Source organism: Ranitomeya variabilis, chromosome 1 (genome assembly GCF_051348905.1).
Source record: "Ranitomeya variabilis isolate aRanVar5 chromosome 1, aRanVar5.hap1, whole genome shotgun sequence".
Taxonomy (NCBI): Eukaryota; Metazoa; Chordata; class Amphibia; order Anura; family Dendrobatidae; genus Ranitomeya; species Ranitomeya variabilis.
In genome coordinates, this window is record NC_135232.1 from 1044352198 (window position 1) to 1044378237 (window position 26040).

Here is a 26040-nt window from a genome sequence, read left to right on the forward strand (position 1 = left end):
TGTACTCACCGTAAAATCCTTTTCTCCGAGGCTATCATTGGGGACACAGCAGGACTATGGGTGTTATGCTGCTGCCACTAGGAGGACACTAAGTTAACACATAAAGAATAACTTCTCCCCTGCAGTATACACCCTCCTGCAGGCTCTAAGTGAACCAGTTCGGTAACAAAGAAGTAGGAGCTTAACAATTAACAAGAATGAACTATGTCAAAACCAGGTCAACACAGAAAAAACTAAAGCCTATAGGCTAACAGGGTGGGTGCTGTGTCCCCCAATGATTGGCTCGGAGAAAAGGATTTTACGGTGAGTACACAAAAATCCCTATTTCTGATACGCCTCATTGGGGGACACAGGACCATGGGACGTCCTAAAGCAGTCCCTGGGTGGGAAACAATCCACTGCAATTGCTCCTCGTACCCCTGCAATTGCTCCTTGTACCCACAAGTTACAGATGTGGTACTGCCGCCTGCAAAATTCTTCTGCCGACGGACGCATCTGCTGAGGCCTGAGAATGGACATGGTAATGTTTCGTAAATGTATGCAGGCTGGACCAGGTCGCAGCGCTGCAGACTTGTGCTGCCGACGCCTGGTGCTGGATGGCCCAAGACGCACCTTCTGACCGAGTAGAATGAGCCTTAATCACTGCTGGGACGGAGTGACCTCTAACTCGGTAGGACTCCTGGATAGCTGAACGAATCCACTTGGCTATCGTAGCCTTGGAAGCGGCTAGACCTTTCCTTGGCCCTTCCGGGAGCACAAACAGGGCATCTGACCTGCGGAAAGACGCCGTCCTCAAGACGTATCTCCTAAGAGCTCTCACCAAATCCAGTGTGTGGAGAGCCTTCTTGGTGTGATGTACCGGTGCCGGGCAAAGTGAAGGCAAGACAATCTCTTCATTGAGGTGGAAAGATGAGACAACTTTCGGTAGAAAAGACGGGGATGTTCTCAAAATGACCTTATCCTGATGAAAAATGAGGAAAGGAACTTGGCAAGACAAGGCCGCCAGTTCTGAAACTCGTCGGATGGACATGACAGCAACCAGGAAGGCAACCTTCCATGACAGAAAAGACAGGGAAACATCCTGCAGAGGCTTAAAAGGAGCCTCCTGCAAGACGCCGAGGACCAAATTAAGGTCCCATGGTTCCAACGGCATCTTATAGGGCGGCACCACATGGGGGACTCCCTGAATTACACCTGTAATCTGTTACAATTTTACGTTGGAATAGGACTGACAAGGCTGAAATCTGCCCTTTGAGAGAACTAAGGGCGAGACCCAAGTCCAAACCCGACTGAAGGAATTTGAGGATGGAAGGAACTGAAAATTCAAGGAGAGCATCCTCGGTCCTGGCACCATGAGAAGAAGGTCTTCCAAATGCAATGATATATACGCATGGACGTAGGCTTCCCAGCACTGATCATAGTAGAAATGACTTTTTGAGAAAAGCCTGCCTTTGTCAGGACCCAGGCCTCAACGGCCATGCCGTCAAACACAGGGCCTCGGAGTTCTGGTGTTAAATGGGGCCCTGGGACAACAGGTCTGTGCGATTCGGTAATCGCCAGGGGACATCGGCGACTAGTTGAACTAGTTCAGCGTACCAGGCCCTGCGCGGCCAATCTGGCGCAATGAGGATTACTGGTATCCCCTCCGCTCTGATCTTTTTGATGACTCTCGGCAATAAGGAGAGCGGGTGAAATATGTACGGAAGCTGCAACTGACGCCACGAGTGAATGAGTGCATCTGCCCCGATGGCTGCCGGATCATGGGACCGAGCTATGAATTTGGGAACCTTGGAATTTAGTCATGAGGCCATCAGATCCACGTCCGGGGTTCCCCAACGACAACAGATCTGGTGGAAGATCTCCGGATGGAGAGACCACTCTCTGGAGTCGAGACCTTGGCGGCTGAGGAAATCTGCCTCCCAATTTTCCACTCCCGGGATGTGAACCGCTGATATCATTGAGCGGTTTTCCTCGGCCCAACAAAGGATGTGTCCTACCTCGGACATGGCTGCTTTGCTGCGTGTTCCCCCCTGCCGGTTGATGTATGCCACTGCCGTGTGATTGTCGAACTGAATCCTGATGGGACGACCCGCCAGGAAAGGATGGAATTGAGTAAGAGCCAACCTGATTGCCCGTAGATTCCTGAAGAGACCAGCGGCTCTGAGCAGTGTGATGGTGGAACACTGCTCCCCAGCCCAGAAGACTAGCATCTGTTGTCACAAATAGCCAATGTTCTGGGAGAAAGGACTTCCCTTGATTCAGGGAGGACTTCAAAGTCCACCACTTGAGAGACTGTCTGACTCGCTGGGGAAGAAGGAAATGACAGTCGAGAGATAACGGGTTCCTGTCCCACACAGCCAGGAGAGCATGTTGTAAGGGGCGGAGGTGTAGTTGAGTGAATGGGACCACCTCCATAGCTGCTACCATCCTGCTGAGAACTCTCATACTGAAACGAAGAGAGTGAGTATGAGGTTGGGAGAGCTTCTGAGCTTCCCGCTGTAAGACTGAGATTTTTTGCTGGGGGAAGAAGTACCAACCCCTGGGACGAGTCCAGTGTCATTCCTAGAAAGGAAATTCGCTGAGCCGGTACTGGGGAAGATTTTTTGAAGTTTGAAGAGTATCTATTATGATGGTCACAGCCTCCTTGCAGGTGTGGAAAGAGGGGCCTTTGATGAGGATATCATCGAGATACGGTAACACCACCACACCTCGGGTATGAAGGATGGCCACAGCGGCCGCCATGACCTTGGTAAATACTCTGGGAGCAGTGGCGAGGCCGAAGGGTAGAGCAGCAAACTGGAAGTGATCTTCCTGAACTGCGAAGCGAAGAAACCTTTGGTGAGAGGGTAAAATGGGAATGTGGAGGTACGCGTCCTGGATGTCTATGGATGCCAGGAACTCGCCTTTCTCCATGGAAGCGATGACAGAACGAAGCGATTCCATCTGGAACCGTCGCACCCTGACAAATTTGTTCAGCAGTTTTAGGTCCAGTATGGGCCATACTGTACCATCCTTCTTTTGAACAATGAACAGGTTTGAATAAAAACCTTGAAACCTTTCGCTTTGAGGAACCGGGATAATAACCCTGTCTTCTTTTAGAGAGTTTATGGCCTGGAAGAACTCTGATGCCTTTGGCCTGGGAGGAGAAGACAGGAAAAAGCGATTTGGTGGAAGAGAAAGAAAATCTATCTTGTATCCGGAGGACACTAGGTCGCAGACCCATTAGTCGTGAACGACCGAGAGCCACGCATCGCCGAAGGAAAGCCGACGGCCGCTTACTTTGAGGGTGTCCTCCGGATACCGCAGGAAGTCATTGTGTGGGAGACCTGCCCGGTATGGACCCTCTGGACCCTGACTGCCTAGCCTGCCTCTCCAAGAGGGAGGTTTGTAAGAGGTTTGAAGACCACTATCCCTGCGTTGTGCCCAGCCAGGTCCGGAGGATGTAGAAGTAGAGGACCAGTTTGAGTTGAAGCGAAAAAAAACGGGACCGGGCCTGTTGTTGCTGGTTCCGAAAGGACCGAAAGGGTCTCTGTTGTGGAAGAAATTTACTCTTCCCTCCAGTGGTGTTGGAAATTAATTGGTCGAGCTTTTCGCCAAAAAGGCGACCGCCCTGATATGGAAGAGAAGTCAATGACTTTTTGGAAGTTGAATCCGCACGCCAGTCCCTGAGCCATAAGGATCTCCGGATGGTGATGGCATTTGCTGCTGCTTGAGAAGCACAGTTAGCAGCGTCCAGAGACGCGGTAACTACAAAATCTCCTGCTCTGGCTGTCTGAGTAGCGAGGTCTGCTATCTCAGGGGGAGGTCGGTATCCAGCACCGCTGCGGACAAGGCCTCAGCCCAGTGGGTATAGCCTTAGCCACCCAAGTAGCAGCAAAAGATGGGAAGAGTGCGGCTGCTGAGGCTTCAAAGGCTGAACGCGCCATATTGTCAATCTGACGATCGGTTGGATTTTTAATAGAGGCACCCTTCGAAGAGGATAAAATAGATTTAGTAGACAGGCGTGATACCAGAGGATCTACCAGGGGAGATTGACATCAATCTTTTCTTAGATCCTGGGCAAAGGGATATTTTGATTCCATGGGCTGCTGCCCTGTGAATCGTTTATCGGGATGGATCCTGTGAGATTCAACAATTTCCTTAAATTCTGGATGAGTAGCGAATACCTTGTGAGCTCGCTTGGTCCTCTTAAAGGACACGGCATCAGTAGCGTAGCTACTGAGGGGGCCATCGCCCCAGGCCCTGTCACATGAAGGGGCCCACTGGGAGCCAGGGCAGGGCCACTTCTATGATGAGGCAGAACACCGCATAGTAGGAGAGCAGTATAATGTCTGCTCCTATCTGACGGAGACTCTGCATGCTGGCTATTAGCACAGTGGCCGGCTGCAGTCTCCCTCCTGCAGTGAATGGTTTCACCCCTCTGACCTGATCATGAAGCTTTCCCCTGCAGTTTTCTTCACTCTGTGCACGCTGGGATTGATACAGGCACGCTGGGTCCTAGTGCCCACACCTTGCATTTTACTTACACTTCCTGCTCCTGCCTGCAGTACAAACTTGGGGATGGAACTTAACAGGTTTATTAAATTCAGGTATGCCACTGTGAGACCATTGGGGTATTGTTGGGGCTGAAAGTGAGGGAGGGGGAACAGTACTTGAAGGTTGGAGGAGTGTTTAAACTAGGGATTGGGGGGGAGGGTATTCATTTTATAGGAGGGGAAGATAGTGCAGATAGAGAGCTGGGCACAAATAAGGAAGTTGGGGGTGGCGGTGGCATGGGGGGTGGGGTTAGAACAGTTATTAATTTAAGAAAGAATAGAGGTACAGAGAGTAACATCAAGTGCATGTATACTAATGCCAGAAGCCTCGCCAACAAAATGGACGAATTAGAACTAATGTTGTTGGAGCATAATTATGACATGGTGGGGATATCTGAGACGTGGCTGGATGAGAGCCATGACTGGGCTGTTAACTTGCAGGGCTATAGCCTGTTCAGAAATGACCGTACAGATAAGCGAGGGGGAGGGGTGTGTCTATATGTAAAATCTTCCTTAAAACCCATCCTGCGTGATAATATAGGTGAATTTAATGAAAAGAGTCCCTGTGGGTGGAGATAAGGGGAGGGGGAAAAAATAAATTACTGATAGGGGTTTGTTATAAATCTCCAAAAATAATGGAAGCAATGGAGAATATCCTCGTAAAGCAAATAGATGAAGCTGCGACTCAAGGAGAAGTCATTATTATGGGGGACTTCAACTACCCTGAAATAGATTGGGGAACAGAAACCTGCAGTTCCAGCAAAGGTAATCGGTTTTTGACAACTATGAGAGACAATTACCTTTCACAGCTGGTTCAGGACCCAACAAGGAGGGGGGCACTGCTAGATCTAATATTAACCAACAGGCCAGACCGCATATCAAATATAAGGGTTGGGGGTCACTTGGGGAATAGTGATCATAAAATAATAAGTTTTCATGTAACCTTTAATAAGATGGGTAGTAGGGGGGTGACAAGGACACTAAACTTCAGGAGGGCAAATTTCCAACGGATGAGAGAGGATCTTGGTGCAATTAACTGGGACGATATCCTGAGACACAAAAATACACAAAGAAAATGGGAGACGTTTATTAGCATCCTGGATAGGACCTGTGCACAGTATATACCGTATGGGAATAAACATACTAGAAATAGGAGGAAACCAATATGGCTAAATAGAGCTGTTAGGGGAGCAATAAGGAACAAAAAGAAAGCATTTAGAGAATTAAAGGAAGTAGGTAGTGATGAGGCATTAAATAAATACAGAAAATTAAATAAATTCTGTAAAAAGCAAATCAAGGCAGCAAAGATTGAGACAGAGAGACTCATTGCTAGAGAGAGCAAAAATAACCCCAAAATATTCTTTAACTACATAAATAGTAAGAAACTAAAAAATGACAGTGTTGGCCCCCTTAAAAATAGTCTGGGTGAAATGGTGGATGAGGATGAGGAAAAAGCCAATCTGCTAAATGACTTTTTTTCATCAGTATTTACAAAAGAAAATCCCATGGCAGCCAATATGACTAGTGATAAAAATTCCCCATTAAATGTCACCTGCTTAACCCAGCAGGAAGTACAGCGGCGTCTAAAAATCACTAAAATTGACAAATCTCCGGGCCCGGATGGGATACACCCCCGAGTACTGCAGGAACTAAGTACAGTCATTGATAGACCATTATTTTTAATCTTTAAAGAGTCCATAATAACAGGGTCTGTACCACAGGACTGGCGTATAGCAAATGTGGTGCCAATATTCAAAAAAGGGGCAAAAACTGAACTCGGTAATTATAGGCCAGTAAGTTTAACCTCTACTGTGGGTAAAATCCTGGAGGGCATTCTAAGGGATGCTATACTGGAGTATCTGAAGAGGAATAACCTCATGACCCAGTATCAGCACGGGTTTACTAGGGACCGCTCATGTCAGACTAATTTGATCAGCTTCTATGAAGAGGTAAGTTCCGGACTGGACCAAGGGAACCCAGTGGACGTAGTGTATATGGACTTTTCCAAAGCTTTTGATACGGTGCCACACAAAAGGTTGATACATAAAATGAGAGTAATGGGGATAGGGGAAAATATGTGTAAGTGGGTTGAGAGCTGGCTCAGGGATAGGAAACAAAGGGTGGTTATTAATGGAGCACACTCGGACTGGGTCGCGGTTAGCAGTGGGGTACCACAGGGGTCAGTATTGGGCCCTCTTCTTTTTAACATATTTATTAATGACCTTGTAGGGGGCATTCAGAGTAGAATTTCAATATTTGCAGATGACACTAAACTCTGTAGGGTAATCAATACAGGGGAGGACAATTTTATATTACAGGATGATTTATGTAAACTAGAAGCTTGGGCTGATAAATGGCAAATGAGCTTTAATGGGGATAAATGTAAGGTCATGCACTTGGGTAGAAGTAATAAGATGTATAACTATGTGCTTAATTCTAAAACTCTGGGCAAAACCATCAATGAAAAAGACCTGGGTGTATGGGTGGATGACAAACTCATATTCAGTGGCCAGTGTCAGGCAGCTGCTACAAAGGCAAATAAAATAATGGGATGTATTAAAAGAGGCATTGATGCTCATGAGGAGAACATAATTTTACCTCTATACAAGTCACTAGTTCGACCACACTTAGAATACTGTGCACAGTTCTGGTCTCCGGTGTATAAGAAAGACATAGCTGAACTAGAGCGGGTGCAGAGAAGAGCGACCAAGGTTATTAGAGGACTTGGGGGTCTGCAATACCAAGATAGGTTATTACACTTGGGGCTATTTAGTTTGGAAAAACGAAGACTAAGGGGTGATCTTATGTTAATGTATAAATATATGAGGGGACAGTACAAAGACCTTTCTGCTGATCTTTTTAATCATAGACCTGAGACAGGGACAAGGGGGCATCCTCTACGTCTGGAGGAAAGAAGGTTTAAGCATAATAACAGACGCGGATTCTTTACTGTAAGAGCAGTGAGACTATGGAACTCTCTGCCGTATGATGTTGTAATGAGTGATTCATTAATTAAATTTAAGAGGGGACTGGATACCTTTCTGGAAAAGTATAATATTACAGGGTATATACACTAGATTCCTTGATAAGGCGTTGATCCAGGGAACTAGTCTGATTGCCGTATGTGGAGTCGGGAAGGAATTTTTTTTCCCCATGGTGGAGTTACTCTTTGCCACATGGGGTTTTTTTGCCTTCCTCTGGATCAACATGTTAGGGCATGTTAGGTTAGGCTATGGGTTGAACTAGATGGACTTAAAGTCTTCCTTCAACCTCAATAACTATGTAACTATGTAACTATGTACTGGGGGTGAATGTGAGACCATTTGGTGGTTGTGAGGGCAGAAGGTGGGTGAGGTGGGACAGGGCACTGAGGGGGTGGATGTGAGATGATGGGGGCATTGGTGCTGAAGTGGGGGAGGGGGGGACAGGGCACTGGGGGCTGAATATTATGTTTTGTTATATTATATGTGATCCATCATGTAATATTTGCTGTCTGGGGAGGCTGGAGATGGAGGGGTAGGGGGCTTTTGATACGTACCACCTGGGTCTTTTATGAGTATTAGTATAAGGAGCCTGCATACAGTAACCAAGAACTGCATCACATTTACAGCACCACTCCAGCATTATTTTTTATTTCATTGCTGGAGCGGTGCTGACAATCCCCGTCCCCTGTCTGATACTCACCTTCTGGAGTTTTCATCTGTTTTTGTCTCCGCTCGGCTCCGTCTCCTGCAGTTTGTGGCCTGTCCCAGGCTCCATTGTTTCATGGAGCAGCGCAGAGGTCACTAATCAATGTGAGTCTATGGGAGCCTCGTTCTGGCCTCTCTCTCACTCTCAGGCTATGTGCACACGGTGCGGTTTGGCCGCTGCGGATCCGCAGCAGTTTTCCATCTGGTTTATAGTGCAATGTAAACCTATGGAAAACCAAATCTGCAGTGCCTATGGTGCGGAAAATACCGCACGGAAACGCTGCGTTGTATTTTCCGCAGCATGTCAATTGTTTTTGAGGATACCACAAAATATAGCGTTTTACACCTGCTCCTGTATAGGATTCCGCAGGTGGTAAAACGCAGGTGAAATCTGCACAAAAAACACAGGAAATCCGTGGTAAATCTGCACACGAAACCACAACAAGTGCACATAGCCTCATAGTCTTACATTGAGCGCTTGTGACACAGCTTCTAACTTCTGGCCAGTCAGAAGCTGCGCTCACAAGTTTGAGCCGTGGGACTGCAGCAGTGCCACAAAATAGTGAATACGCCAGAGGATGAGTAAATGACCGGGGCATCCAAATCATGACAGGGAGCTGTGAGTCCATCATACTGTGTATAAGGGAGCTGGAGGCCAATCATACTATGTATAAGGGAGGTGCGGGCCCATCATACTATATATAAGGGAGCTGCGGGTCCAACATACTGTGTATAAGGGAGCTGCGGGCCCATCATACTGTGTATATGGGAGCTGCGAGTCCATCATACTGTGTATATGGGAGCTGTGAGTCCATCATACTGTGTATAAGGGAGCTGTGGGCCCATCATACTCTGTATACGGGAGCTGTGGGCCCATCATACTGTGTATACGGGAGCTGCGGGTCCATCATACTGTGTATATGGGAGCTGTGAGTCCATCATACTGTGTATATGGGAGCTGTGAGTCCATCATACTGTGTATAAGGGAGCTGTGCACACATCATACTGTGTATAAGGGAGCTGCGGGTCCATCATACTGTGTATATGGGAGCTGCGAGTCCATCATACTGTGTATATGGGAGCTGTGAGTCCATCATACTGTGTATAAGGGAGCTGTGGGCTCATCATACTCTGTATACGGGAGCTGCGGGCCCATCATACTGTGTATACGGGAGCTGCGGGCCAATCATACTATGTATAAGGGAGTTGCGGGCCAATCATACTGTGTATACGGGAGCTGTGCATCCATCATACTGTGTATAAGGAAGCTGTGCACACATACTGTGTATAAGGGAGCTGTGGGCCCATCATACTGTGTATAAGGGAGCTGCGAGCCCATCATACTGTGTATAAGGGAGCTGCGGGACCATCATACTGTGTATGAGGGAGCTGTGGGCCCATCATACTGTGTATAAGGAAGCTGTAGGCCCATCATACTGCGTACAGGGGAACTGTGGGGGACATCATACTGTTTGACGGGAGCTGCAGGCCCACCATACTGTGTAGTAGGAACTGTGAAGGCATATTGTAAATATGGGAGCTGTTGGCCCATTACACTGTATGTAGGGGAGCTCTGGGGGGCATTATATTTTCTATAGTGGAGTTCTGTCAGCATTATACTGTGCATAGGGGAGCATTGGGCTCATACTATCTATAGGGGAGCAGTGGGATCATACTGTGTAGATGGGAGCAGTGGGAACATCATACGGTGTATCGGGGAGCTGTGGGGGCCTTAGACTGTGTATGGGGAAGCTATACACCGTACTGTGTATAATGGAGCAGTACATGGGGGAACTTAGGGGACATTATTAAATGTTAAGTGGGCACTTAAGCAATATTGTTATAGGGGCACTCAGAGTATTGTGACCATCAAAGTTGCATATGGTCACAATATGGCGGTAAAGTCAATGTTCGTTTTTGTATATAGATTTATTTTCAATAACAGAGCGGTCATATTCTGAGGTTCCCCTATATTCACAATTAGAGTGCGCAACCGTAGCTGTAATCAGGGTTAGCTGGTTAGGGGCCCACTCAGATGTTTCGCCCCCCCTAAGTTGAAACCCTAGCTACGCCTCTGCACGGCATGATCCGTTTTAGATAAAGATTCCTCCTCAAGTTTCAAAGCCTTATTCACTGACTCAGAGAGTCGAGAGTCTCCTGATCGTGATGAAATTCCTGATCTAGAGACTTGTCAGAATCGTCCTCTTAAACAGGTGCTCTGCTAGCCCCAATAGAAGGGGAGCGAGAAGGGGAGCGAGAAATGGAGCTCTCAGAATCTTTTTCTTGAAGGGCGAGAGCCCCTTGGCAAGGTATGACCCCTAGAGTACGAGGGGTTTTGAGGATCGGAAGCGATGTGCGTAAGAGTGCCCTGGTTAGAGGAGGGGTCTCGGAACGATTCTAACGCTTTTGTCAGGGAAGCCATAGACCGGGTAAGGGAGGTAGCCCACACAGGGGGACCAGGCTCACTAGGTTCGGTATCAGTAACAGGTGGTTCCTGAACAGTCGCCGGTTCACAAGCTACAAGAGGTAAATGCAGCAAAAAATACTGTGTGGGTTTTCCCAGACTTTTTGTGAGGCCTTGATTGAGACATAGTAACCTTGAGGAGAGCGCTTACTAGCAGGGGAAGGGTTAAGCTATGTATCTGCAGCCTACCCAGGTCCTGTGTCTTGAGTCCCCAGGGGAGGTCCACACATGTGAAGGCTGTATATCGGTTGTAACCCCGGATCCAGAGATTAGGAAGGCTGGAAAAAACACTGCAGGATCAGCGCTGGCTGTCCCAAGATTGCCGCTGAGATCTGAGAGAGAGCGCTTCTCATGGAACGAGAAGCGCTGGAAAAGATGGATGGCGGTAATAGCCGGTGGGCGTGGCCAAGGACTCCGGCCTGTGTGAGGAGAAAAGCCGGGGACTAAATTTTAAAAACTTGCGGTTGCGGCCTGTTGCCAGTGGCGGCGCCGCGACCGCTATTAGTGCCATCCTAAGGTAGCGCTCATATATCAAAAATGAGGGCTGTGGACCATCCACGGACCCAGGCTTAGCCCTTTAGAGGTGCAGACCTTCCATACCCCGGGGACCAGGACCCCCCAGCCCCTCGGCCCCCGCAGTGTACTCACTGTAGATACGGTGGGCTGAAGCTCAGTCCACTGTTGCCATAGTCAGGGAGGGGGTGGAGAGCTTCTGCCGCCTTGCGTCAGCAGAGGGGGGCTGCACGGACGCCATACCCATTATGTCCGGCTATGCACATGGCTCCAGGAGAGGTAGATGGAGGGCTACTCCATGTGGTCGCCTGCTATGGAGGGGGGAGATCGGAAAGCGAAGGAACCATCGCCCGTAAGGTGAGCTCAGGGCTGGCATCCAACGTTGCAGGAAAGGATATGGGAGGAACGCTCCACGTAATTGCCTGTTGATGGTTCGGGAGAGATCGGAACCTAGAAAAGATCCGTTGCCCCCATTCGCTCCGTTAAGGGAAAAGATAGAACAAAAAATAAAAAAATTAAAATAAAAACGGTGGGGTCTGAAACAGACCCAAGTGCCTCCTACAGACACTAAGCAAGAACTGGTTCACTTAGAGCTAGCAGGAGGGTGTATACTGCAGGGGAGGAGCTATTCTTTCTGTGTTTACTTAGTGTCCTCCTAGTGGCAGCAGCATAACACCCATGGTCCTGTGTCCCCCAATGAGGCGTAGGAGAATTTTTTTTTTTTTCACATTATTCCAGGATGAGACATTACTGTATAGTATCAGATCACTGATCTGATACTCTGCAATGCTTCTGAACTGCAGAGCATCAGATCAGCATCGGACAGGCAGGGAAGGAGGCATATCAGCGCCTGCTGTTAGCAAGCGCTCACAAGCCACCTACCCAGCAGGACCCCAGCTCACACAGAGCGGACACCCGCATCCAATCGCATGGCGCTCAGCGTGAAGCCGCGCACTGTACATATACTGCTGTTTGCGGGTACGCAGCTCCCGCAAAGCAGTGAAAAAAAAAAAAAAAAAAAACCAAGAAGAAAATTTCAGAACTTTTCCTACCTTTAACCCCTTAATCCCATTGGACGTACTATCCCGTCAAGGTGACCTGGGACTTAATTCCCAGTGACGGGATAGTACGTCCAGTGCGATCAGCTGCGCTCTTAGGGGGAGCGCGGCCGATCGCCGCCGGGTGTCAGCTGACTATCGCAGCTGACATCCGGCACTATGTGCCAGGAGCGGTCACGGACCGCCCCCGGCACATTAGCCCCCGGCACACCGCAATCAAACCCCCGGCTCTCTGCGTGCTTCCCTGAGACCCTCGGAGCACGCGTGCTCCGAGGGTCTCTTACCTCCTCTTCCCTGCAAGCCCGGATCCAAAATGGCCGCGGGGCTGCATCCGGGTCCTGAAGGGAGGTGGCTTCCAAGCGCCTGCTCAGAGCAGGCGTCGGGAAGCCTCCCTGCTGTGCCTGTGTAATCGCTGATCTGACACAGTGAAAAAAAAATTAAAAAAAATAAAAAATCCTAAATAAATCTATATATAAAAAAAATTGTTCCAATAAATACATTGCTTTATCTAAATAAAAAAACTATAAAAGTACACATATTTAGTATCGCCGCGTCCGCAACGACCCAACCTATAAAACTGTCCCAGTAGATAACCCCTTCAGTGAACACTGTAAAAAAAAAAAAAAAAAAAAAAAGGCAAAAAACAATGCTTTATTATCATACCGCCGAACAAAAAATGTAATAGCACGCGATCAAAAAGACAGATATAAATAACCATGGTACCACTGAAAACGTCATCTTGTCCCGCAAAAAACGAGCCGCCATACAGCATCATCAGTGAAAAAAATAAAAAAGTTATAGTCCTCAGAATAAAGCGATGCAAAAATATTATTTTTTTAATATAAAATAGTTTTTATCGTATAAAAGCGCCAAAACATAAAAAATAATCTAAATGAGGTATCGCTGTAATCGTACGGACCCGAAGAATAAAACTGCTTTATCCATTTTACCAAACGTGGAATGGCATAAACGCCCACCCCTCCCCCCCCCCCCCAAAAAAAAAAAGAAATTCATGAATAGCTGGTTTTTGGTCATACTGCCTCACAAAAATCAGAATAAGAAGCGATCAAAAAACGTCACGCGAAAATGTTACCAATAAAAAGTCAACTCGTCAAAAACAAGACCTCACATGACTCTGTGGAACAAAATATGGAAAAATTATAGCTCTCAAAATGTGGTAACGCAAAAAAATATTTTTTGCAATAAAAAGCGTCTTTTAGTGTGTGACGGCTGCCAATCATAAATATCCGCTAAAAAACCCGCTATAAAAGTAAATCAAACCCCCCTTCATCACCCCCTTAGTTAGGGAAAAATAAACGTTTAAAAAATGTATTTCCATTTTCCCATTAGGGTTAGGATTACATTTATGGTTGGGATTAGGGTTAGGGGTGTATCAGGGTAAGGGTGTGTGTTAGGCTTATGGTTGGGATTAGGGTTTGGAGGGTGGTTGGGGTTAGGCGTGTGGTTGGGATTAGGGGTGTGTTTGGGTTAGGGTTTCAGTTAGAATTGGGGGGTTTCCACTGTTTAGGCAAATCAGGGGCTCTCCAAACGCGACATGGCGTCCGATCTCAATTCCAGCCAATTTTGCATTGAAAAGTCAAACGGCGCTCCTTCCCTTCCGAGCTCTGCCATGCACCCAAACAGTGGTTTACCCCATATGGGGTATCAGCCTACTCAGGACAAATTGCACAACAACGATTGGGATACAATTTCTTCTGGTAACCTTGGGAAAATAAAAAATTCAGGACGAAAAGTTCATTTTTGTGAAAAAATATTTTTTATTTTTACGGATCTATATTATAAACTTCTGTGAAGCACTTGGTGGGTCAAAGTGCTCACCACACATCTAGATAAGTTCGTTAGGGGGGTCTACTTTCCAAAATGGTGTCACTTGTGGGGGGTTTCAATGTTTAGGCACATTAGTGGCTCTCCAAAAGCAACATGGCGTCCCATCTCAATTCCAGCCAATTTTGCATTGAAAAGTCAAATGGGGCTCCTTCCCTTCCGAGCTCTGCCATGCGCCCAAACAGTGGTTTACCCCCAGATATGGGGTATAGTCGTACTCAGGACAAATTGTACAACAACTTTTGGGGTCCATTTTCTCCTGTTACCCTTTGTCAAATAAAACAAATTGGAGCTGAATTAAATTTTTTGTGAAAAAAAAATTAAATGTTCATTTTTTTTAAACATTCCAAAAATTCCTGTGAAGCACCAGAAGGGTTAATAAACGTCTTGAATATGGTTTTGAGCACCTTGAGGGGTGCAGTTTTTAGAATGGTGTCACACTTGGTTATTTTCTATCATATAGACCCCTCAAAATGACTTCAAATGTGATGTGGTCCCTAAAAAAAATGGTGTTGTAAAAATGAGAAATTGCTGGTCAAATTTTAACCCTTGTAACTCCCTAATAAAAAAAAATTTTGGCTCCAAAATTGTGCTGATGTAAAGTAGATGTGGGAAATGTTACTTATTAAGTATTTTGTGTGACATATCTCTGTGATTTAAGGGCATAAAAATTCAAAGTTGGAAAATTGCGAAATTTTCTAAATTTTCGCCAAATTTCCATTTTTTCACAAATAAACGCAGGTAATATCAAAGAAATTTTACCACTATCTTGAAGTACAATATGTCATGAGAAAACAGTGTCAGAATCACCAGGATCCGTTGAAGCGTTCCAGAATTATAACCTCATAAAGGGACAGTGGTCAGAATTGTAAAAATTGGCCCGGTCATTAACGTGCAAACCACCCTCAGGGCTTAATGCTATTCATAATCTATACAATTCAATTGATAAACAGAATTTTTTTCAGGTGAAAAAATAAAAATAAAGAACTAAAATAATGTGGTTGTGTAATCACAATCTTCAACTAATACTATGTTGAAGGACCCTCTCAGTTTAAGACAGGGTTCATTATTTTTGGTTAGGCGTCTATCAGCGTGACATCTAGAATTGTCAGCCTTTGAAAACTCTTCCTTGCAGTAGCTCCACATCTGTCAGATTACGGGGGCATCTCCTGTGTACAACGTCCTCTGCACATCACCCACAGATTTATAATTGGATTCAGGTCTGGACTCTGGCTAGGTCAGTCCAAAACTGTAATCTTTTTCTGGAGAAGCCATTGTTGTTGATTTGGAGGAATGCTCAGCGTCATTTTTCTGAACTTTTTATATCCACTGTAGATGCCATGGTGGTTTTGAACCGCTGTATCTAGAGGATTAAACAGCCAAGGAAGGAGTTGGCATCAACCCTGGCTTTTGCTTCTGGAGCTCGACTGTTTGTTAAGCCGAGGTCCCGACAGTGCAGGCAAAGCTCCTGAGCCCACATGATCATCGTGACCTACCTGTACATCATATTGCCGGAACAACTTCCCCATTATGACGTACATGTACCGTATGTTAAATTTTGGGAAGGGGTTAAATCACCAACAGATTTCACATTTTCAGCATTTAAAAACTTGACACAAAATAATTATATTTCTATAGCGCCATCATATTCCGAAGGGCTTTACAATTAAATGTCCACTTACAATTTAGTTTAGCAAACTAATATACAAAAAGCAAAGCATACAACTGTGCAGACTGCAGATAATGACCGAGTTTTACAGGAAAAAGCGAGATTATATGCTGCAGTCCCTCAGCTTCTCGTCCGCTTGTTTCACAGAGATCCACTTATTCAGAGTGCAGGAGCGCAGCTTGGACCACAACTGGCAATTACTTAGACCCAAGATATGAGCAGAAAACTGAGCTGCGGCATCAGGAGAAAGCACCGTGCAAAATCCAAGATCTGGGGGTAAATAAAGGAGCATTAAATACAGGAAGAGATAAGCATCACAATGCAGGAAAGAAACTTCATTCAAAATACATGTGTGCTGTCTTATCTGTCAGAGCATCTATGTGTTTTTCAAATATGGCAGGTTTTATGGTGGCTGTGTCCTTGTCCGTGGGGGATGGGGCTGTATCCTTGTCTGTGAGGGTCTTATGGGGCAGTGTCCTTGTCCCCGACTTTATTTTATGGGTAGCACTACAGGTTTGTCCATATTCGATGATTTTTTATTGGCACAATGTCTATTGTGATTTCTACTGGCAAGTGAGTGAACTACATCTGTTGTTTTTTACCACCCTACTCATTTCTGTGTACCCTTATTCTTAGTAATTTGGGAGGTTTGGGTGGTGACATTATTACCGCATGTGTCATGATTTGATGGTGCACTCTGTTGTGTTATTTTTTTTAAATGTGTGTTGTTCACTCTTGTATTCAAATATGATTCAATAAATGGTTTTGTATTTTTTTTTTATATTTTTCAGCTACCTTACTTGACGGATTACAGTGGCTAACGCCTTATTTCACACCATCTTGTCCTAACTATACTGGTGCCTTTTAACACCTTCTGGGTTTCCACAAATTACAGCTGACTGCAAAGTCTCCTAGTAGTAGGACACCTTAGAAAAGTTTAACTCAATCTCCACCCACTTGGCAGACTGACAGCTCTCCAATGTGTCCCCTCTCTGCCGCTGCTGGGATCTTACACTGCTTAGTACAAGCTCTAGTTATCAGTAGGGCTGGGTAGGTGAAACTTCGACTTATGAACTACTTCACCTGTATAGGGAATTTTTATGTCCACAGTTATTGGTTATAGAAGAATTTATTTTTCAAACAACATTACATTTTTTTGTAACTTTTTTTTTCTGCAGCCGCTGGGAGCTGCCATTTGTATTTGCTGGAGTCTGCACCTGACCAAATGCAGCAGCCAAAGGAGACTGCAGTCGGTGTCTGACCACATCTCCAACACTGTGGGTTAATCAGTTGCGAACTGGGCACACCCCTTGGGCTGTTCAGTTCACAACTGTACGTGAAGCCAAGCGCCATTTTTTGGGAGCCGAGAGTTGTACTCTGAGCTATAATTTCCCCATCATTGCTTATTTAGTGTTCAATGGCGAGCAGCAACTGGAGGTCTGGACAGCAGCGGTGAGAGGAGGCAGCCTGACATTGTACTACTAATACCAGGCTACCGAGCAGGAAGAGTAGGGATGCTGCAACATCCTTCAGTTGTAGACAACAGGTCAGTAACTTGGTATTAGTACTACAATGTCAGGTTGCCTGAACTGTTCTCACTGCTGCCGTCACTGCAGTGTTTAGGGCACACTAGTGTAATCATTACGCCACGGTATTCTGAATATTGACTCAGCTGTGCTATGTCAATGTAAAGCCTGATTCAGTTGTCCATGATGTAGGAACATCTGAATGAGGCTTTACTGTGGTATTTGCAACAGGGTCATACAGTTCGCTAAGCCATGTATGTAATCCCATCATGTGTGCTACAATCTCCTGAGACAACTCTTTCCTTCGCTTCCTCTGGTCCATGTTGAGTGTGATACCCACCATGTCACCAAACAGCGCAGTGAGTATCTGTAGCCCTATATACAGGCCACTCACTGATTCCAAGATTGTAGACACCTGTGATGCTAATTAGTGGACACACCTTGATTTATCATGTCCCTTTTGTCACAATATTTTCAGGGGTTCCATCATTTCTGTCCAGGACTATTTGATGAGTTTTATTTATTTTTATTTTTCAATTCTGTGGAAGCATGGTTTTAAAGCAATGTCTGACTTTCATTTGTTCATTTTCATACATTTTTTATTATTACTTTTGTCAGATTCAAGTTATTTCTGTGACCATTGTGGGTTTTTCTGTCATTAAACGAGGGGTACCAACAACTTTGACCACATGTGTACAATTATACTGCCCTTCCATGATACAATGGTACTTTCAGAATCATAGAAGCATGAATTAAAGGGGTGGTACAAAGTCCAAAGTAATTTTCTTCCTAAATCTCTATATATTTAGAGCCATAATATAGTTTCTAATATACTTGAATTAAAAAAATCTCTACCCTTCCCTAACTACTTCTCTTTTTTCTTCATTTTCTTTTTGATGTTGCTTCGTTTGAGAATCCCAGTGCATGCTGGGATACTTAAAGAAAGCGTCATTATCTGCAACCCCTTTTCCTCCTCCAGAGTCATCAGTGACACTCGTTTCAGGGGCTAGGCATGTACCAGCAAGATGAGCATTGTACACAATGACAGTGCACTCTATTTCCAGCTGAGATCAGCAGTAATGAGTCAACAGCAAAATGTGTTATTAAAATACCCAATGTGCAAAGACCAGCACCGCCCCTGCAAGTGATGTCATTGGTCTTTGCACGCTGGGTATTCGGACAACGTGCTCTGTTGCCAACTCGTTACTGCTGATCTGAGCCAGCAACAGAGAGCACGCTGTCAATGTGCACATGACAAGGCGCATATAGCACAGGCTCTGCTCCTTGAGGATGCTTTGTTTGATGATGCTTCATTTGAGAATCCCAAGTGCATGATGGGATACTCAAAGAGGTAAATTGCTTTGGAAAGGCTCTGACTTCAGTGTTTTCTGTTCCCATAATCAGATGGCAGAAGACACATACTCTCTGGAACATTAAGGGCAGAACAGACATCCTGAGCGCTCCAATCTGAGGTGACTGCGGGGCAATGAATGACAGGATAGGCCGTGTTTGCAGAAAGTACAGATGCCAACCCATTGCTTCTTCCAGTCACAGTAATGAACACTGTGGGAGTGCCATCTCCTGGGGGAAAGATACCAACATCAGCTCATATACAAAACATAGACACAAGTAGAACATTAAAAAAAAAAAAAAACCAAGAAAAAACTAAATGATCACTGATTAATGCAACCCCAATATAGTAACAACCAGATATACCCCAAAAAACTGCTAAGAATGGATCACAGAAGAAGACTTCACAGATAAAGAGCTAATAGACATAGGAATGAAAAGGTCATAATGAAAAAAAAAAAAAACATAAAAAAAATGGAATTAAACATGAAAAAGTAATCCAGTAATAGTTATATTGTTAAACTCATCATGCATTACCAAACACTTTACTATAGTCTAAGAAAAATATTACAAAAAAGTTAATAATATTAGGCTGGTCTGGTTATTATGGAGGATGCCTGCCCTAAACTGCAGCTTTCCCAAGGACAGTGACACGTGGGACTCATCTGCAGTACTAACCTGACCTAGCGATTATTATCAATTCATGGATTTTATTTCCAGGCCGTTTTACCCTTTGGTATTATGGAATGAATTTAACAATATAATAACTCATACTGGGCATCACGTTAGTATAATCATTATTGTATTTATTTCATTTTCACAAGCTGTTCACGCTCGGGACATACAGCACGAATGTACCTTCATACTGTGATTTTATATCCAGGGTCTCCATAGGTCCGGTGAATGCGGACGACACCCGCAGCTCACATGGGATACTGTACTTTGCACACGATGCCTTTATTTTTTCACCATGCACCACGTACGAGACGGATTCCATCAGGACAACCACCTTTCCTTGGCCCCTAGGACTCAACCAATTCTGGAGAATGCAGGACATATAATAATAAAAGGCCAAAAATAACCACAATCCTCCAAACACTAGAAGATCATCTCATCTTTATGTCGTCATTGCATCCAGCAGCAATGGCGGAGAAGCACGAAACGCTTTCCATCCCAGGTTCTAGCATGATTTTACTTCTGGAACAAACTTACAAACCTGTAAAAGCTCATTTACCTAGAGTGCTGATTATATACGTTACATTAGAGCAGTGGGGTCCTACAAAGATGTTCATAGTGAATCCCACTTCTACTCCATGAACTTTAATGATAAATGGTGTCTTACTTGCTGGCCATGCTGTTGGCTTAGATCTTCTAATTGATTCTGGTGCCAACAATTGTAGTCAATGATATCTGCGAGAACGATTTCTTTACTGTTAAGGTCTACACCAAACTGAACCTGCGTATGGCAACATGGAACAGAGACTTAAAAACAAAGAACTACTTTACAAAATGGCAACAGTAGAGCGTCCGAAACAAAGATATGTCAGCAGGCAAGACTTTAGAAGGAGTCAGTCAGCAGGATTTCACCCAAAAAACTATTTATATGCGCATTTATCTATTCCAAAGACAAGTTGAACAATACTTTTACATGGCCAGTCTGTTTTTCCATTACTGGAAAATCAGAGTTTGATTTGATATGCAAATGAGGCTGAAGAACTATGGTAGATCTGAAGCCTCTGTCACTCTAGATCTATTCCCAGCCCAGCACTCTCTTCTCCTGCTTGAGCGACAGCTAATTTGCCTGAAGATACACATCAAAGAGCCTAGTAGTGAAGCAGGAGGAGGCGGCGCAGGCAGGGAATAGAGCTGGACGGACAGAGGCTTCAGATCTGCCTTAGTCTCATTTGCTTATCAATGTACAGATATTGCTTGACTTGCCTTTGAAAGAGCTATATGACTGTGGAAACAATTTGGGGGGGGGGGGGTTGTGGGTTAAATCCGCAGACAAATTCCCTTTAATAGTTTTTTTCATCATTGTCACCCAACCAATAACTTCATATGTACAGTTTGTTAGGAAACTCTCTTAATATCCCACCGCTGATTTAGGGTTATGTTTCACTAGGATCTTACATTTTTTATATGAAACCACTTGCACTCTCATTTCCCCTGTACCCCAAAAACATCCAAAACGCTTACCGACACTCCTCTTCATTCCCATCTTGATATCTGTAATTCTTTACTCTCCCCTTTCCAGTCTATCCTGAATGCAAATACCACTGCCATTTGCATCCAGCTGCTACACCGATGTCTTCATCATATTTTATACCGATGAATCATCCACATCATCATACAATATAAACTTCTCTCACCCACAAAGTTCTCCACAGTGCTGCACCACCAAACACCTCATCCCCCATCTATCTATCTATCATCGTAAGCTTCCTCTCCATTCTGCTGGTAATGAAAAACTAACATCTTCCAACTTCTATCTTCAAGACTTTTCTGGAGCTGCACCAGATTTCTGGAAAGCATTACCCCAAATAATCAGTGTAATTCCCAACATCCAGAGTTTTAGTTGTCTCCCCAAAAAATGATAACTTTCGCTTATCTAACTTTTCTCCATTTTCACTTTATTCCTCAGACCCTGAGCCATTCATCCTCCTGTTTCCTCCTCATTCCAGGCAATTTAACCCGATACATATCGCGCATACACAATTACTGGCAAATGACTGCTTCGTGAATGCATTATCCCATTAAAAAAAGAAGGTTGGACCATTGTACAAAATAGGAATTTTGTGAAATTTTACCCCTATTTCCTCGTGGATTGTAAGCTCTTGTGACCAGGGCCACCACTTCTACTGTTTGAACTGTACATTAGTTTTTTTTTGTTCTGTAAGGTCTGAAATTTCTCTACATGTACGCTCTGTATAGTACACTGCTGCGGAATAAGTTGGTACTACAGATATAAATATTTCCATTATTCTGAAGCATATGCAGTACAGACCAAAAGTTTGGACACACCTTCTCATTTAAAGATTTTTTTGTATTTTCATGACTATGAAAATTGTACATTCACGGTGAAGGCATCAAAACTATGAATTAACACATGTGGAATTCTATACTTAACAAAAAAGTGTGAAACAACTGAAATTATGTCTTATATTCTAGGTTCTTCAAAGTAGCCACCTTTTGCTTTGATGACTTGCTTTGCACACTCTTGGCATTCTCTTGATGAGCTTCAAGAGGTAGTCACCGGGAATGGTCTTCCAACAATCTTGAAGCAGTCCCCAGAGATGCTTAGCACTTGTTGGCCCTTTTGCCTTCACTCTGCGGTCCAGCTCACTCCAAACCATCTCGATTGGGTTCAGGTCTGGTTACTGTGGAGGCCAGGTCATCTGGCGTAGCACCCCATCACTCTTCTTCTTGGTCAAATAGCCCTTACACAGCCTGGAGGTGTGTTTGGGGTCATTGTCCTGTTGAAAAATAAATGATGGTCCAACTAAAAGCAAACCGGATGGAATAGCATGCCGCTGCAAGATGCTGTGGTAGCCATGCTGGTTCAGTATGCCTTCAATTTTGAATAAATCCCCAACAGTGTCACCAGCAAAGCACCCCCACACCATCACACCTCCTCCTCCATGCTTCACGGTGGGAACTAGGCATGTAGAGTCCATCTGTTCACCTTTTCTGCGGCGTTCAAAGACATGGTGGTTGGAACCAAAGATCTCAAATTTGGACTCATCAGACCAAAGCACAGATTTCCACTGGTCTAATGTCCATTCCTTGTGTTCTTTAGCCCAAACAAGTCTCTTCTGCTTGTTGCCTGTCCTTAGCAGTGGTTTCCTAGCAGCTATTTTACCATGAAGGCCTGCTGCATAAAGTCTCCTCTTAACAGTTGTTGTAGAGATGTGTCTTCTGCTAGAACTCTGTGTGGCATTGACCTGGTCTCTAATCTGAGCTGCTGTTAACCTGCGATTTCTGAGGCTGGTGACTCCGATAAACATCCTCAGAAGCAGAGATGACTCTTGGTCTTCCTTTCCTGAAGCGGTCCTCATGTGAGCCAGTTTCTTTGTAGCGCTTGATGGTTTTTTCCTCTGCACTTGGGGACACTTTCAAAGTTTTCCCAATTTTTCAGACTGACTGACCTTCATTTCTTAAAGTAATGATGGCCACTCGTTTTTCTTCACTTAGCTGCTTTTTTCTTGCCATAATACAAATTCTAACAGTCTATTCAGTAGGACTATCAGCTGTGCATCCACCAGACTTCTGCACAACACAACTGATGGTCCCAACCCCATTTATAAGGCAAGAAATCCCACTTATTAACCCCTTCATAACCCAGCCCATTTTGACCTTAATGACCTGGCCACTTTTTGCAATTCTGACCAATGTCCCTTTATGAGGTAATAACTCAGGAACGCTTCAACGGATCCTAGCGAGATTGTTTTTTCGTGTCATATTGGGCTTCATGTTAGTGGTAAATTTAGGTCAATAATTTTTGGCCTTATTTGTGAAAAAAAATGAAAATTTGGACAAAATTTTGAAAATTTTGCAATTTTCAAATTTTGAATTTTTATTCTGTTAAACCAGAGAGTTATGTGACACAAAATAGTTAATAAATAACATTTCCCACATGTCTACTTTACATCAGCACAATTTTGGCAACAACATTTTCTTGTTACCAAGCTATAAGGGTTAAAAGTTGACCAGCGATTTCTCATTTTTATAACAAAATTTACAAAACTTTTTTTTTTTTTTAGGGACCACCTCACATTTGAAGTCAGTTTGAGGGGTCTATATGGCTGAAAATATCCAAAAGTGACACCATTCTAAAAACTGCACCCCTTAAGGTGCTCAAAACCACATTCAAGAAGTTTATTAACCCTTCAGGTGTTTCACAGCAGCAGAAGCAACATGGAAGAAAAAAAATGAACATTTAACTTTTTAGTCACAAAAATTATCTCTTAGCAATAATTTTTTTTAATTTTCCCAAGGGTAAAAGGAGAAAGTGGACCCCAAAAGTTGTTGTCCAATTTGTCCCAAGTACGCAGAAACCCCATATGTGGGGGTGAACCACTGTTAGGGCGCACGGCGGGGCTCAGAAGGGAAGGAGCGCAATTTGACTTTTTGAATGGAAAATTAGCTCCATTTTGGAAACTAGACCCCCCACGGAACTTATCTAGATGCATAGTGAGCACTTTAAACCCCCAGGTGCTTCACAAATTGATCCGTAAAAATGAAAAAGTACTTTTTTTTTAATCACTAAAATTTTATTTTAGCCTTAATTTTTTCATTTTCACATGGTCAACAGGATAAAATGGATCCTGAAATTTGTTGGGCAATTTCTCCTGAGTACATCGATGCCTCATATGTGAGGGTAGACCACTGTTTGGGCGCACGGCAAGGCTCGGAAAGGAAGGAGTGCCATTTGACTTTTTGAATGGGAAATAAGCTCCAATCGTTAGCAGACACCATGTCGCGTTTGGAGAGCCCCCGTGTGCCTAAAGATTGGAGCTCCCCCACAAGTGACCCTATTTTGGAAACTAGACACCCCCAAGGAACTTATCTAAATGTGTGGTGAGAACTATGCACCCCCAAGTGCATCAGAGAAGTTTATAACGCAGAGCCGTGAAAATAAAAAATCTTTTTTTTCCTCAAAAAATTTTTTAGCCTGCAATTTTTTATTTTCACAAGAGTAACAGGAGAAATTGGACCCCAAAAGTTGTTGTCCAGTTTGACCTGAGTAAGTTGGTACCCAATATGTGGGGGTAAACTACTGTTTTGGAGCATGGCAGAGCTCGGAAGGAGCACCATTTTGGAATACAGACTTTGATGGAATGGTCTGCGCACGTCCTGTCGCGTTTGGAGACCCCCTGATGTGCCTAAACAGTGGAAACCCCCCAATTCTAACTCCAACCCTAACCCCAACACACCCCTAACCCTACCCCTAATCAAATAATCCCAACCCTTATCCTAACCCTACCCCTAATCCCAATCCTACCACTAATCCCAACCCTACCACTAATCCCAACCCTACCCTAACCCTACCCCTAATCCCAACCCTAACCTACCCCTAATACCAACCCTATCCCTACCCCTAATACCAACTCTAACCCTACCCCTAATACCAACCTTAACCCTACCCCTAATACCAACCCTAGCCCTACCCCTAATCACAACCCTACCCCTAATTTTAGCCCCAACCTTAACCCTAATGGGAAAACTGGCGCAGGGGGGAGATCAGCGTCGCAGGGGGGATATCAGCGTCGCAGAGGGGAGATCCAGGGGGGAGATCAGCGGGGCAGGGGGGAGATCAGCGGGGCAGGGGGGAGATCAGCGGGGCAGGGGGGAGATCAGCGGGGCAGGGGAAGGAAGCGGGGGTTGGGGGTTGAGCAGAGGTTGGGGGGGAGCGGAGGTGAAGAAGGAAGGGAGCGGAGGTGAAGGGGGAAAGAGCGGAGGTCGGGGGGTGTGGAATTGGATGGCAGGGGGAGCAGAGGGGAGTACCTAGCGGCGATGGCGGCAGCGATCGAGGTGAGTATGCATGCAGGCACCTCGCTGCTCAGCTTCTATGGACTCCATGAAGCTGGACAGCGAGGCAGCCATCAATCACTCCGCCCCTCCACATCTGAATGGAGAGATAGCGTAACATGGACGCTAGCTCCAATCAGATCTGGGGGGTTGGTGACAAAGTGGTCACCAGAGCGATCGTAGCCAAGGGGGGGTCAAAGCCACCCCCCCTGGGCTAAGGTACCACTCCCCCTGCCCCTGCAGATCGGGTGAAATTACAGTTAACCCTTTCACCCGATCTGCAAGAACGCGATCATTCTGTGACACAGCATATGCGTCACAGGTCAGATTGGCACCGACTTTCATGACGCATACTCTGTGTCACAGGTCGGGAAAGGGTTAAACCTGACAGGGCACACATGTAAATTGAAAACCATTCCCGGTGATTACCTCTTGAAGCTCATCAAGAGAATGCCAAGAGTGTGCAAAGCAGTCATCAAAGCAAAAGGTGGCTACTTTGAAGAACCTAGAATATAAGACATCATTTCAGTTGTTTCACACTTTTTTGTTAAGTATATAATTCCACATGTGTTAATTAGTGATGAGCGAATATACTCGTTACTCAAGATTTCTCGAGCACGCTCAGGTGTCCTCTGAGTATTTTTTAGTGCTCGGAGGTTTAGTTTTCCTCACCTCAGCTGAATGATTTACATCTCTTAGCCAGCTTGATTACATGTGGGGATTCCCTAGCCACCAGGCAACCCCCACATGTACTTATGCTGGCTAACAGATGTAAATCATTCAGCTGCAGCGATGAAAACTAAATCTCCGAGCACAAAAAATACTTGGAGGACACCCGAACGTGCTTGGGAAATCTTGAGTAA

At 44.9% G+C, this 26040-nt stretch overlaps 1 protein-coding gene across 3 annotated transcripts in view; it reads right to left on the reverse strand.

Annotated features, from left to right (window-relative positions):
* Window positions 1–14022: 14022 nt before the first annotated feature.
* Window positions 14023–26040, reverse strand: part of LOC143793094 (multifunctional protein ADE2-like) — a 59211-nt gene continuing 47193 nt past the window's right edge. For all 3 annotated transcript variants that reach the window (XM_077279730.1, XM_077279729.1, XM_077279728.1), the window contains 4 exons: window positions 19992–20105; window positions 19508–19688; window positions 18722–18880; window positions 14023–16043 (listed from right to left, as the gene is read on the reverse strand). In XM_077279730.1, the coding sequence (XP_077135845.1) occupies window positions 15877–16043; window positions 18722–18880; window positions 19508–19688; window positions 19992–20105 (621 nt within the window). In that variant the 3' untranslated portion in view covers window positions 14023–15876. The remainder of the gene's footprint in view (window positions 16044–18721; window positions 18881–19507; window positions 19689–19991; window positions 20106–26040) is intronic.